At 37.6% G+C, this 11,934-nt stretch overlaps 2 protein-coding genes across 6 annotated transcripts; one reads left to right on the top strand and one right to left on the bottom strand.

Moving 5' to 3' along the window:
• The first annotated feature begins 910 nt into the window (after window positions 1–910).
• On the top strand, window positions 911–5,245 carry LOC18438397 (ribosomal RNA small subunit methyltransferase J). Its single transcript, XM_006848581.4, has 6 exons — window positions 911–1,459; window positions 1,864–1,962; window positions 2,821–2,998; window positions 3,985–4,082; window positions 4,584–4,645; window positions 4,752–5,245. Exons 1-6 carry the CDS (start codon window positions 1,004–1,006, stop codon window positions 4,894–4,896), a joined length of 1,038 nt encoding a protein of 345 aa, XP_006848644.1. The 5' UTR covers window positions 911–1,003; the 3' UTR covers window positions 4,897–5,245.
• A 173-nt stretch (window positions 5,246–5,418) lies between these two features.
• LOC18438396 (nodulin MtN21 /EamA-like transporter family protein) lies at window positions 5,419–11,624 on the bottom strand. 5 transcript variants are annotated; one of them, XM_088846820.1, is made up of 8 exons: window positions 10,618–11,573; window positions 10,442–10,529; window positions 9,567–9,614; window positions 9,316–9,438; window positions 7,686–7,835; window positions 7,033–7,204; window positions 6,175–6,235; window positions 5,419–5,798 (listed from the first exon to the last, which is right to left on the bottom strand). In XM_088846820.1, exons 2-8 carry the CDS (start codon window positions 10,499–10,501, stop codon window positions 5,684–5,686), a joined length of 729 nt encoding a protein of 242 aa, XP_088702946.1. In that variant the 5' UTR covers window positions 10,502–10,529; window positions 10,618–11,573; the 3' UTR covers window positions 5,419–5,683. The 5 variants fall into 5 exon arrangements, with proteins under 5 accessions (XP_088702946.1, XP_088702948.1, XP_088702945.1 ...); XM_088846822.1 differs by having other exon boundaries at window positions 10,453–10,529; window positions 10,618–11,564; XM_088846819.1 differs by having other exon boundaries at window positions 10,687–11,356.
• Between the last annotated feature and the right edge of the window lie 310 nt (window positions 11,625–11,934).

Raw genomic sequence — 11,934 nt, 5'->3', positions numbered from 1 at the left:
AAGATTGAGCCTAGACCTGCCTACAAAAGTTCAGGCTGAACCTAGCTTGGCTAGAATTTGCCCTATTGATAGCCCTCCATATGTAGAGCTACCCATTAGACTTGGTTGACAACTCTGTGAGAAAATCGCGCTTCGTTCGGGCCCAGGCTCGTTTTAAAACTTGGGCTTTGCCTAGGCCCAAGCCTAACTGCAAGATTCACGGTTATGGAATTGCAGCTTGATCTAGCCCTGCCTAGTGGCCGCGGACATTTAAGGCAAAAGGAAAATTGAAATTAAGGGAAGCATTATTAGGATCAAACCGACTGTCGATCCAATGAGGGGTTTTGATTTGATCAAACGGTTGTATTGGATTTTAGAAAAAGCTTGTTGAACTGATTAAAACTGAGTAATTTAATTGATAAAAAATCGGCCAAATATTAATTTTGATTAATTTTTAATTAAATTTTAATTAAATTTTATTTTATTTTGGAAAAAATTTATATAAGTATGCAACTTTATAATATAAAACTACATATGCACCTAAAAAATCCATCAGAAAAGGTAGTTTTAATGTTGAAAAACTTTTTGATTGATCATCTCGACTTCGAGATGTATGACCATAAAAAATAAAAAGATTTTAAATATCAGAAATAATATATTTTACAACATATTATCTAAACCGTCTATTTTCAAGATTTTCATAAGTTTAACCATTTTTGAAATTTAAAATTTTATAATTTTACCCTTGATAAAATTCGAAGGAGCACCTTACCTCTACAGCAACTGCACCCTTATTTTAAACCCACCAATTAGCTGTCCCAGCGGTGAGGACTACCGTTTCCATCGGAATAATTATACCCAAGGGTATTTCCGTCACTTAGTACGACGACCTTTTCCATGTAACGCGAGTTAGTCACTACTGCGTCCGTGTGTCGAGCTTCGTCTGGAAAAAAAAGCCAGAGGAAATGGCAAAAATCCGACGAAAGCCCTCCATTTAATCTTAAATTTTCAATCAATTGAGGCCATGGCGTCTTCTGCTTCCTCTTCTCTGAGGCTCCATTCATGGGGAACCCTAAACCCTAGTGCCCTTCCAAAGGGTATTCCTCTTCTCTCTCCATCTCCCATTTCTCTGTTCAGCTCACCCCAAAAAAGGGCACCTCTTCCTGTTCTCAGGGCACAGAGAAAAGGGGAGCAAGGCCCTGTTGAAACCAGTGAGAAAAAAGAAGCAAAATCTGCCAAAGAAGTGGAAGAAGAGGAGGAGGAAGTGGAGGAGGAAGTGCCATGGATTGAGGAGAAGGCAGCTGACCTTGTTGAGTTCACAGGGACTGTGACTCAGGCCATACCTGGTCCAAGAGTGGGGCAGAGTTCTCTGCCATGGCTATTGGCAGTGCCTTTGGCTTATGTTGGCCTCTCCTTTGTTGTTGCAGTTTTCAAGACACTGAGGAAGCTCAATTCCCCAAAGGCCAAGCGTCGAAGATTGGTAATTTCCTCCGCACTTTGTAGATGGTGCAACAATAACAATCTCTCTCTCTTAATGCGTAGAAATTGTTGGTTGAGTAACTTAGGATATTTTGGACATGGGAATTCTTACTTTATCATACCCTAACCATTGAGCCAAGAGGTGGGTCTGGGTGATTTTATTTTGGATAAAATTCTAAGCTGAGATTCTCTTCTTATTTGTTGTGAAAGGGTCTGGACCATTAGTGCAAGTGTTTGGATTGATTGCATTGTTTCATAACAAGCAAAAAAAGCCTTTTGTTGTGTTTCTTTGAAGTTCTTTACTAATGGCGAATTCGGCTGAACTTATGAGCGATAGCTAAGTTGAAGTAATGCGCTTTTCTTTATTCATATATTGTTTTCTCTTTGAAAATTTCTGGTTGAAAGGTGAACAAGAATGCCATGCTCTGCAAATCCATAGATGATGTCCTACAGATGGGAAGGGATGAATTGCAACATTCCACACTCGAGGGGCTTATGCAGAAGGTACTCCTTCGAAGATTTCTCTTTTCATATGCACTCCTTTAATGATTCAATTTGCAAAGAACAACTATATGAATTCACACATTCCGGTGTTTTGGTTACCGTTCTTGCTAATTGTCATAAGCAAGTGAAGTTAAGTTTGCATGCGTGTTATTAACAATGAATATAAAATGGCTTTCGTGATATGAAGCCAAATTGCAGTTAGAAACACATATGTCGGTTGAAATTGTGATCCCAATAAATAGACTTGTCACCCATATATAGGAACGGCTGGCCTTTCAATTGTAAATTTGTAGTAAGTGCTCAGAAGTGCTTGTCATTTCTTGTAACTGATTTGTGTTAGGGAGCTTAAATATAGATCATTTGGCAGTTCATATTTCTTGAAGATATTAGTTGTTGGTCTCTAATCTAGCATATCTGGTTATTTCCTATATTCTTATTAGATTTTTTATGGGTTTGCTGTGTCAAAAAAGAAGAAGTTCTCTTTCCCTTAGTTTTACTTTCTGGTTGTATCGGCAGAGGATAAGTGAAAATGCAACGCAATGCACATGTTCTACCTTTCTTTCTTTTTTCAGGGTAACACCCAGAATTTGTTGTCTTTAGGATGATGCATGCTAGGTTGTGAATATGTCTCTTCCAGCTACAGTAGATTAAAATGGTGAGAATTTCTCTTGCTAAACTGGGATCACTTATGCAGGAGAAAACACAACTCATGCAAATTATCAAATGATTTCTGTTTCTTCTATGTCTATGTCATATAGTAAATTTGATAGCTTTGATTGACATTATTATGTGCATGGGTTTTAAAGTTCTGGTGATATTAGTTTTGAGCGCATTATTTCAAAGAGATTTCATATTCAGACAGGTTTTGGCATGGAGGAGATTTTACGGAAATATATACGATATGCACTAAATGAAAAGCCTTTCAATCCCGATGTGGTAATGGACCTTATCCACATTAGAAAAGTTACAATGCTTGATGATGCTCAAGTTGCTGAAGTTTTAAATGAGATATCAAGGCGAATTGTGCAGGAGAAAGGTTGTTCAACTCCTTCCCTAATTACATTTTTCTTGGTGTGTTCATTACAATTCCTATTGACTTGTTTTATGAGATTCATCAATCGAGACCAAATTCTAATATCTGATGGCCAATTCTAATAATCCAAAATAGTTTCTCAGTGGTTAATGTTCACTGAATTAAATAATAAATTCATCCTCTATTGCAACTTAAGGGCCCTTAGGGCCTTAATACTTCACAAAGGTAACTTAGTGTTGTCCATATGGTTAAGTGTGATGACCTGGTTAAAAAAGTATAGACTATTTAGTAGTGTTACACTAAGTTTTAAATCTAGGATTTGTTGAATGTTTGCTTCCTGTAATTTGTTGTATGAAAACTCGTATTAAAGGAAATACTTGCTTGTCCAAGTTAGCATGGTCTAAATATTGTCATATGCAAACTCAGCATGTTGTGCAGTTCCAAAAAAAAACAAAACTTAGCATGTTGCGAGTTCTTTTTTTTTCTTCTAATTATGTGAAAAGATATCGAGACATAAAATTGATAAGAAAATGAAGGATTACATAAATAAAGGATATCCACTCAGTCACATGGTTTCATGCCTATGTGAAATATACTGCATCTGAATACTCTCCATACAGCCTAAATGTCCTAATAAAGTGTAGTGATGCATTAAGCTGATCTTCTCTGTTTACTCGTTACTCGATGTTTCTCAAAAGTAATGGTTAGGAAAATGGTTAGAACTTCTTTTATACTGCTCCATTCTGTTGTTTTGTGCACTAATAGATCTCATATCCCATTCTTCTTGATGCATTCAATAACTTTTTAGTATATGATTTCAGTTTAACTGAATGGTATCATTGCAAAAGTCATATGATAAAATCAAGTATCAATGTCACTTTTGGAAGGACCTCAATATTGAAACTTATTTTAGCCTTGATTGTTTTAGCCAGACAAAAAAGAATGGGAGCAGCCTTTTTTAATTTCTGCTGACTATTATCCTATTTCAGGCCCGGTTGTGATGGACACTTCGGGATTTACAGAGAAGGGCTTCAGGAGGAAGCTTGCAGTGCAGGCCCTATTTGGGAAACTCTTCTATCTCTCCGAGGTAAAGTTGTCAACTTTGAAACGATTGTATATACCAACTCCCAAACAATTGTAGATGCCTTCAAGCTTGTCGCACTAAATGTCAATTTTCTAATGGCCCTATTTGATGCTGGTTTAAGGAGATATCAGCTGCCCTTAGGGCAATAAGGTTATGGTATTTTACTCCGTTGTTGATCTTAAGAAATCTTGATAACAATGGTACGAACAGATCTATCTATTGAAATGCCCCCTCGCATGTGTGTGTCTCTGTGTCTGTGTGTGCCAAAATCATTATAAATTTCGAAACTTGGAAGAGATTCTGTTCCTAACCATGACTCCAAAGGGAGGCACTTAACATTGCAACCTCAAGGTTGTGGGTTTGACCCACCTAAACCCCTCCAATAAGAAGTTCATATAAATTAAAACACATAAAATTAAAGGTCAAGCAGTCTTTTGTTCATGAATTGAAAGAAAGTTGTGTTGGCCAATTTTGTACTGATAATTTTCACTCTTCATAAAATAGCTCCAGGAATTCTGCTCCAGGGAGGGCTCGTTGATATTGAAAGAAATATTTGGGGTTACAGAGTAATGCTCTTTACTTGTTCAATTGGTGAATCTTTTTGCTGAGTTGCAGTAGTACTCTTGTATTTTTCTGGGACCCTATTATGATTTTTTTATTTTTGCAACTCAGTGAAGACGCTGACATCGTTCGAATTCACACACTTTCTGATAGTGGGGATTTTGATTCACTTCAAAAGATGGCAGGTCTATCTGATTCAGAAGATGACTCCTCTTCAAGCCCTAAAGATGACTCCTCTTCGAGCCCTGACAGTTGAACATTTAAAGCCAAGATATAATTAAGCATTCAGAGTTTAGCATAGGAAAATCCGGCCGTTGAAGTGCCCCCCCCCAATTTTGAATAATTGGCATTGAGTTTGGGGGTGTTTTTAATTTATTTTTTTAAATGAATTTTTGGGGAGTTCATAGCAACTCAGAGAAAAATGGTGACTGGAACCTAAAAATCATGGAAATGCCGTTCTGAAGGATTTGAGGGTGGGCAGGTTTTTATTGTTTTGTTTTTGGCCCTTTTATTTGATGAGTTTCATGTTGTTATGCTGTATGTTTTAGGAAATTTCAACTGCAGAAAATGAAAATGGATTGGTTTTGGAGCGGCTGTTCTCGTAATTCCCTGTTCTTTTGGATAAATTTTGGAGCAATGCCATCAATCAGCTTTATTTTGGACTTAATCCATCTACCACAGAACATCTGGTTTTGGATGAAAATAAAGTCAGTTGACATGTTCTAGTAGTAGAGACTTAGCAAGATTAACAATGCTTTTCTTCAGCCGATTATCAAGAGAGAGTGAACCATGCTTTTCTTTTTCTCATAATAGTATAAAAAATGTTCTGCTCAACTGCTCCACATATTACATCACCCAGAGTATTTAACGTGATGCATAAAACTTTCAGAATAAAGGCCATTCTTTTTGGGAAGTGGAATCCCATATATGGTACAATCAATGGTTATAGGAAGTCGAATGATATGCCCCTGGTCCTCTTTACTTCCATATGTAATTACAGGGTGTTGAAGAGAACCATAAACTGATAGCATTTCACCTTTGCATCAACCATCTTCAGCTTGCTTTCTGGGCTGGAAATTGACCATATAGATGGCGACAACAGTCACAAGAGCTCCAACCAGTTGCAGAGGTGTGAATCTCTCATCCAGGTAAAGATAGCTGTAGTTCAAAACAGATTTCACAATTAATTCTAGGTTTCGCTGAGGCCAATCGCCCGTGTGAAATCTACACAATCAATCAAAATGAATTAAAAAATAAAACATCCATATAGCTGTGCCAAAATCTTGTGTCCAATATATATATATATATATATATATATATATATATATATATATATATATAGAGAGAGAGAGAGAGAGAGAGAGAGAGAGAGAGAGAGAGAGAGAGAGAGTTCTGTATACTGTGCCCCTTTTTTGTGTCCAATAGCATATGAATGAAAGTAAGGAATTTAACACCAATTTTTTTTTGTTTTTTGAGAGAGCATGTTGAAAAACACAAGTTTCAGCATGGTTCTGAATTAGGAGAGATGTCTCACCCAAAAAGAGAGGCAAACATTGGCGTTAGAAATGTGAGGGAGCTGAGCTTTGTCAAACTACCTGCAAGAAATTTTTGCAGAAAATTAGTCCCAAAAATGAGCTTAAGCCAGTCTTCGATCTTTCCTAAACGTGTTAATGAAAATAAAGGAAAGCAAGTTCTGCCTTTGTAAAAGTCATTAACAATTTAGTATGTTGGAGAGGACTATATTTCTTCAAAAATAAAATGGAGGGTGCCTTGATTGATTCAAGTTAGAATTCCATCTCAGATTCAAATGAATTCGGTTAGCAACAATGATCAAAACTACTGCAGTGTTTAAGCAATGTCATTCTATTACATCAAGCATCTCTATACACAATGGATGTGTCCAAAGGCACAAAGCATTGTATTGGTTGCCACAGACCAGTTGCAAGTGCCTGGGTGTATTTATTTCGGCCTCTCAAGGATTGAAATCCATATTTATTCTACACGAATAAAAAGGAATGGAAAGTCTTACTATAATCCAAATGGGCTATGAAAACCCGTATTCTGCTGAGAACACCATTCAATGAAGTGGACGGTGATGACCATCAGAAATGGACATGACCCCCGACGATTGTTCCCACTCGTTCTCAATCGTCATCCATTAAACTCCATCAGCTCAATGGACAATGGTGACCCCAATAGGCCGTTTTTCATTGCCTTATGGATTACAGTATGCCTTCCCAAAGAAAGAAGAAAAACCATAGATGCACTAATAATTCATGATAGAAAGAAGTCAATCCACATTACTCATCAGATATTAAGTAAAAGGAAATGAAGTTTGCTTCTTTGATCCACGAAAACAAAAAGGCGAACAGTCTCATAGTTGAGAGATGACCTCTGGAAGCATTGTAGAAGTAAACACCATAACTGACAGCACTTCCAAACACAGAGGTATAGGCGAGTGTCCCAATATCACCCAGAGTAAACTCCTTAAGACTACCACTGATAGCAGGATCATGATTAAGCATGGAGATAACCAGAAGAGGAAGGCCCCCAAGAACCATGTGCTGTAATAGAAACAGAAACTTGTTTGTCTTGATATACTCAAATTCACAAGACCATTCATAAAAGCATACAAAGAAAGTAGAATCATGGCCATCATTAGAATTGAAATTGGAGACTTAAAAGCTCAAGGGCGATCAAAAAGATATCTACACCACCGAGGGGACTAAAAGAAAATTCTCACCATTAATCAAGGATTGACTACATGTAGGGGTCTGGAACTATTTTTTCATCTTTTTATTTTTTTCTCCCCCCTTTGCCGTTACATGTACTTACTCTCATTTCTTTATATTTTACGCGAGATCCCCAGTCTAGATTGGACAAGTAGGAGCTACTTGCATCACAAATTTAAAGAAATGAGAACATTCAATTTCTTGTGGCTCTTCCTTGTGAGAAAAATGCATTCACTCATCAAATGCAAATGCTAAAGGAAAGCAATGAGAATTAACCAATGATGAAGCGAAAATATAACTTAAGTGGACCTACCCATCCTGTGGCCATGACAGGGTCACAGTACTTGGACACCCAGCGGACCATGACAGTTCCCACTGCCATGCTTTGAGCTGCAAGGAGCATCCACCATTCTCCGCTGCCCCAAAGCGATGAATCGTCACCTTGCAAGGAGAGTGCAGGAGCCTGGTGAAAGGAATTAGAGAGGGGTAGAAACTGTTTAAAGTTTTGAGGAAGTATGCTATAATCTGGACTGTGTAAAATTGTAGTCCAATGTGGTCATCACCATCCAGTGACATGATGAACAGTGATGGAGAGAGAGTGGATCCCACAGTGCAGCCAGGACATCAATGGGGGTTCCCCTTCTATCCACAACTGTTCCTTTCATTGGATGGTGATGTTCACTAAGGACAGACTTCTACTTCATCAAATTAAATAACACCAAGGAGATTCATTGAAGAATTTAATCTGATAGATTTATAAGCAAAGTTCGTTATGGTAATTGCGGTCTAGTGACATAATGAATAATGGAGATGGAGGGGAACCACCAGTACAGGCCATGACACCAATGGTGGGTCCCACTCTCTCTGTTAACGTTCATTTCATTGAATGGTGAAGACGATCATTTGACATGGTTCATTGGATATAATTTCATCAAGCAAACATCTACTTCATCTAATTAAATAACACCAGGGAGATTCAATGAGATATTTCTATCGTTTCTATTTTTGCTTTGTTATGAAGCAGTGAATAAAAAACCAGCGAGCCGGCTCGGAACTGTTCGAGATGGCTCAGAACTGATGAGTAACTGGTCTGAGTCTAAACCTTTTTGTTCTTTTTTCTTTTAAAACTTACAAATAAACATTGTGCTTTTCCTTTTTAAACTTCTTTTTGAATTCTTTATGAATAGGCTCAAAAAAGGAAGGTTGTTCTCAAGGAGGGGAGACCCAAAGGGTAGGTCAGTTTCCATTCCGCAGATTGTTAAAAAAAAAGAAAATTTTGTTTTTGATTGGAATCTTCAGACCGGCCATTCCAACTGTTATTTTATTTTATTTTTGCTTTCTATAAAAAATTCCCCAAGAGAACCTGCCGGTTTCGATCCGGATTGGTTCCGTTGATCAGTTTGGTAGGCCGGTACAGGTTGTTTTACACTGTTATGAAGCATTTACCATAGCACAAAGGTGAGACAGATATTCATTGCACTTATATTAATGTGAATACGATTTTAATGCAGCTGTAGGTTCACTATCTGCCATTCAGTAGCCCATAGCTTGTTTACAGAATTATCTAACAGATTTATCGAAGCACCGACGATGGTGGAGTTGGTTGAGTTCAACCTTGCAAATAGATTTCAACCGACAACCATATCAAAAGGTGAAGTTAATAAAATCAGAAAATCATTTTCAATTTATAATCCTGTTGCAAATCCTGGCTGGAAGCAGCACACAGAACTACAATTACAGATTGACTTTTTTCATTGTATTCTAATTAATCATCTTGATGCAAGAGTATACTTCATTCATGTACCGCACAAGCCATTACATCATGTATACTCGGTACAAGAAAAATAACGACATGGATGAGAATTCAAGTGTGAAAAACGAAAGTATGTATTTTATAGCAAAAAATTGATCTCATCACAATAAACAATTGACTAGAAACCAACCTCAAGTAGCAAAAGACCTATAACACCTAACAGAAGCCCAGCTGCTGCAACGGAACCGATGGTTTCACCAAACAACAAGGCTGCAAGTATTGACACCGTTAAGGGCTGTGAATCTATGATAACCTGCATATAAAAACCAATATATCAAAGAAAATCTTCCATAATAACCAAACAATTAAGGAAATTTAATTATCTTGCTGATAAAAAAAAAGCGAGAGAAGTTGGGAGGGGGTAGAGAACTAATTACGTACACTTCCGAGCCCTGCGGAAGTCTTCTGCAGGCCTTCTGCGAGAAACCCCTGTCCCGATGCCAAAATAAGTATATCAATGAAGACTCTCAATGTAGAAACATTCACACCCTCTAATGAAGCTTTTGTCCATAGCCAAAACAAGTATATCACTGGAGAGTCTCAATCTGGAAACCATTAACCTAACTAACAGAACCTTAACCATTTGTCACAAGAATCAGGATTAAAAAGTTACAGTTCAACTTGAAAATTGGAGATACGTGCAAAACCATTGCAAAGTATCCAAAAATATATATATGAGGTGCCAGATAAGTAATGCTACTGTACTACTGTGTAAATTGGACATCGGCAAAATTACAAAATAATTCCAAAGTATTTGGAAAAAAATAACGATGTATGCGATTATTAATGGGTTATGTGTAAAATCATACAACTCATCTTTGAATTCCAATGGTGGCCATTTATATTTGGTCGTTTGGACCAAATGCCTGCAAATTACCATCTGCAAATTAAGCTGAACAAGTTGTCTTCAATCTTTACAACAAGAAAAATATGATATTTTGCAACATTTATGAAGCTTGTCGAGTGGAAATTTTCCAACCAATTGGATCCAAATATGTCAACTGGTGATCAATACAATTTTACGGTGTTCACAACCAACACGAAATTATGGAATTCTCTAAAGAGTCCACAGAAAATTAACAAAGATAGAAAACCTCCATCCATAAAAATGAGACCGAATTCTTTGCTAAAGAAAGCAAGGGGAAGGTAGGAAAGAACTGTTGATGATAAAAAAGAAGATGAATTTTCAAATTGCAGCTCATATATTCCATAAAATTTCCCCGTAATAGTCTTATGAATTTAGGCAGCGAACTTACATTTTGCCCACCTGAAAACAAGTTGCATCGATCAATCCAAATAATGCAATTGAAATCCATGCCCAAATCCCTGAAGGTTGCTTCCTTCCTGTGAACCGAGCAAACCCAATCAATAAAAGGCCAGATGGAATTAGCCTCACTGTAGCAACAAAGAAAGGCCCAGCTTTTGGCAAAACCTCTTTCATGGCGACCATAGCTGTTCCCCAAAAGAAGAATGGAGAGATCAGCAAGAGAGTATCCAATACCCCATTAACAATTGAACTTTCAGAACCAAAACCCATTTCTCCATTTCCTTCGACTTCGAAGCTGGACGTGTCCTTCTTCATCAGCTCCTCAGCTTCAGAGTTCATAACGCACTCTACGTCTTGGCCAGTGCCTACACAGTCAACTTGGTACTCCATATCCGAAGTGGTTCGTCTGCAACTGATTCTCTTTGGAGCCCTAACCCTAATTTGGGGACTCTGTGAAACTCTGATATTGGGCGGATAGAAGGGATTCGAGTTTGATGGGTTGCGGGTATTTTCAGGCATTAAGAATGGGATTGGTTGGAGGGACAGGGAGGGGGGGTATAAGGGAGGAGAGTTTTTGAGAGGAAAACATATATTATAAGAAAGAGAGAAAGAAAAAGTCATGGCTAAAAAATCCAGGTCTCAGAGACTTTGTCGAGAAGAATGCTTCAAAGTTAAGATAGTAGCCACCTGGTTTGGGGGATAGGCGTGCACTGCAAGTCTGCAACAGATGATTTCTTTTTTGGTTTTGGGGATAAAAACGGTTGGTTTAATAAAAGGACGTGGCCTCCATGAGTACATGTAGAAATGGATTTTTGAACCGAATTTTTAAGGGCATATAATCTCAAACATGTAGATCATGAACATGAAAAAAGAAAGAAAAAAGAAATAGTAGAAATATGTCCCCCACCACATAGAACAATTTTCCTTTATAAAGTAGGAGGGGAGAGAGTAGAGAGAGAGAGTAATGAATGTGAGTTTTGTAAGAGAGAGGGAGAGAGAGTAATGGATGTGAGGTTTTTGACCTTCCGTGACTATTTTCAGGTTTGTAAGCTTAACTGAGTGTTTTCTGGTGAGAGAGAGAGAGAGTAAGTAAAATGAACGCAAATGAATGTGAGATCCGTAAGTTTTAGTGACTACTTTTTTATTTTGAGGAATGCAAAGGGTGCGTTTGTAAGGGAAGAAAAAGGAAGGAGGCTAATGAATCTGAAATTTATAAGGAGAGAGAGAGAGAGAGAGAGAGAGAGAGAGAGAGTTATAAGCTTTATTGGTGAGAGAGAGGTAGCAAAATGAATGTGAGGTCGAAGATTTACTCACTATTTTTTCAACTTGAGTTATAAAAAATGTGAGTTTTATAAGGAGGGAAGAAAGAGAAATGAGGTTTACGATTTGAGATTTACAGGGAGGAGAGAAAGAATGTGAGATTTACAAGAGAAGAGAGAGAGTGTGTGTGTAAAAAGGTGAGGTAATAACATCGAATAATAT

This window comes from Amborella trichopoda, chromosome 9 (genome assembly GCF_054954075.1).
Source record: "Amborella trichopoda isolate Santa Cruz 75 chromosome 9, AtrichopodaSantaCruz75HAP2 v2.0, whole genome shotgun sequence".
NCBI lineage: Eukaryota > Viridiplantae > Streptophyta > Magnoliopsida > Amborellales > Amborellaceae > Amborella > Amborella trichopoda.
This window is presented reverse-complemented; position numbering and strand designations above follow the sequence as displayed.

Excerpts from the sequence above, each read along its gene's own strand:
- LOC18438397 (XM_006848581.4), top strand. The coding sequence starts at position 1,004 with ATGGCGTCTTCTGCTTCCTCTTCTCTGAGGCTCCATTCATGGGGAACC. Across the intron at positions 1,460-1,863 it reads AGGCCAAGCGTCGAAGATTG|GTGAACAAGAATGCCATGCT; the intron begins GTAATTTCCTCC and ends TCTGGTTGAAAG. Across the intron at positions 1,963-2,820 it reads TCGAGGGGCTTATGCAGAAG|ACAGGTTTTGGCATGGAGGA; the intron begins GTACTCCTTCGA and ends TTTCATATTCAG.
- LOC18438396 (XM_006848580.4), bottom strand. The coding sequence starts at position 11,073 with ATGACTTTTTCTTTCTCTCTTTCTTATAATATATGTTTTCCTCTCAAA. Across the intron at positions 9,615-10,452 it reads TCGATGCAACTTGTTTTCAG|GGGTTTCTCGCAGAAGGCCT; the intron begins GTGGGCAAAATG and ends GCATCGGGACAG. Across the intron at positions 7,836-9,315 it reads TAGGTCTTTTGCTACTTGAG|GCTCCTGCACTCTCCTTGCA; the intron begins GTTGGTTTCTAG and ends TCCTTTCACCAG.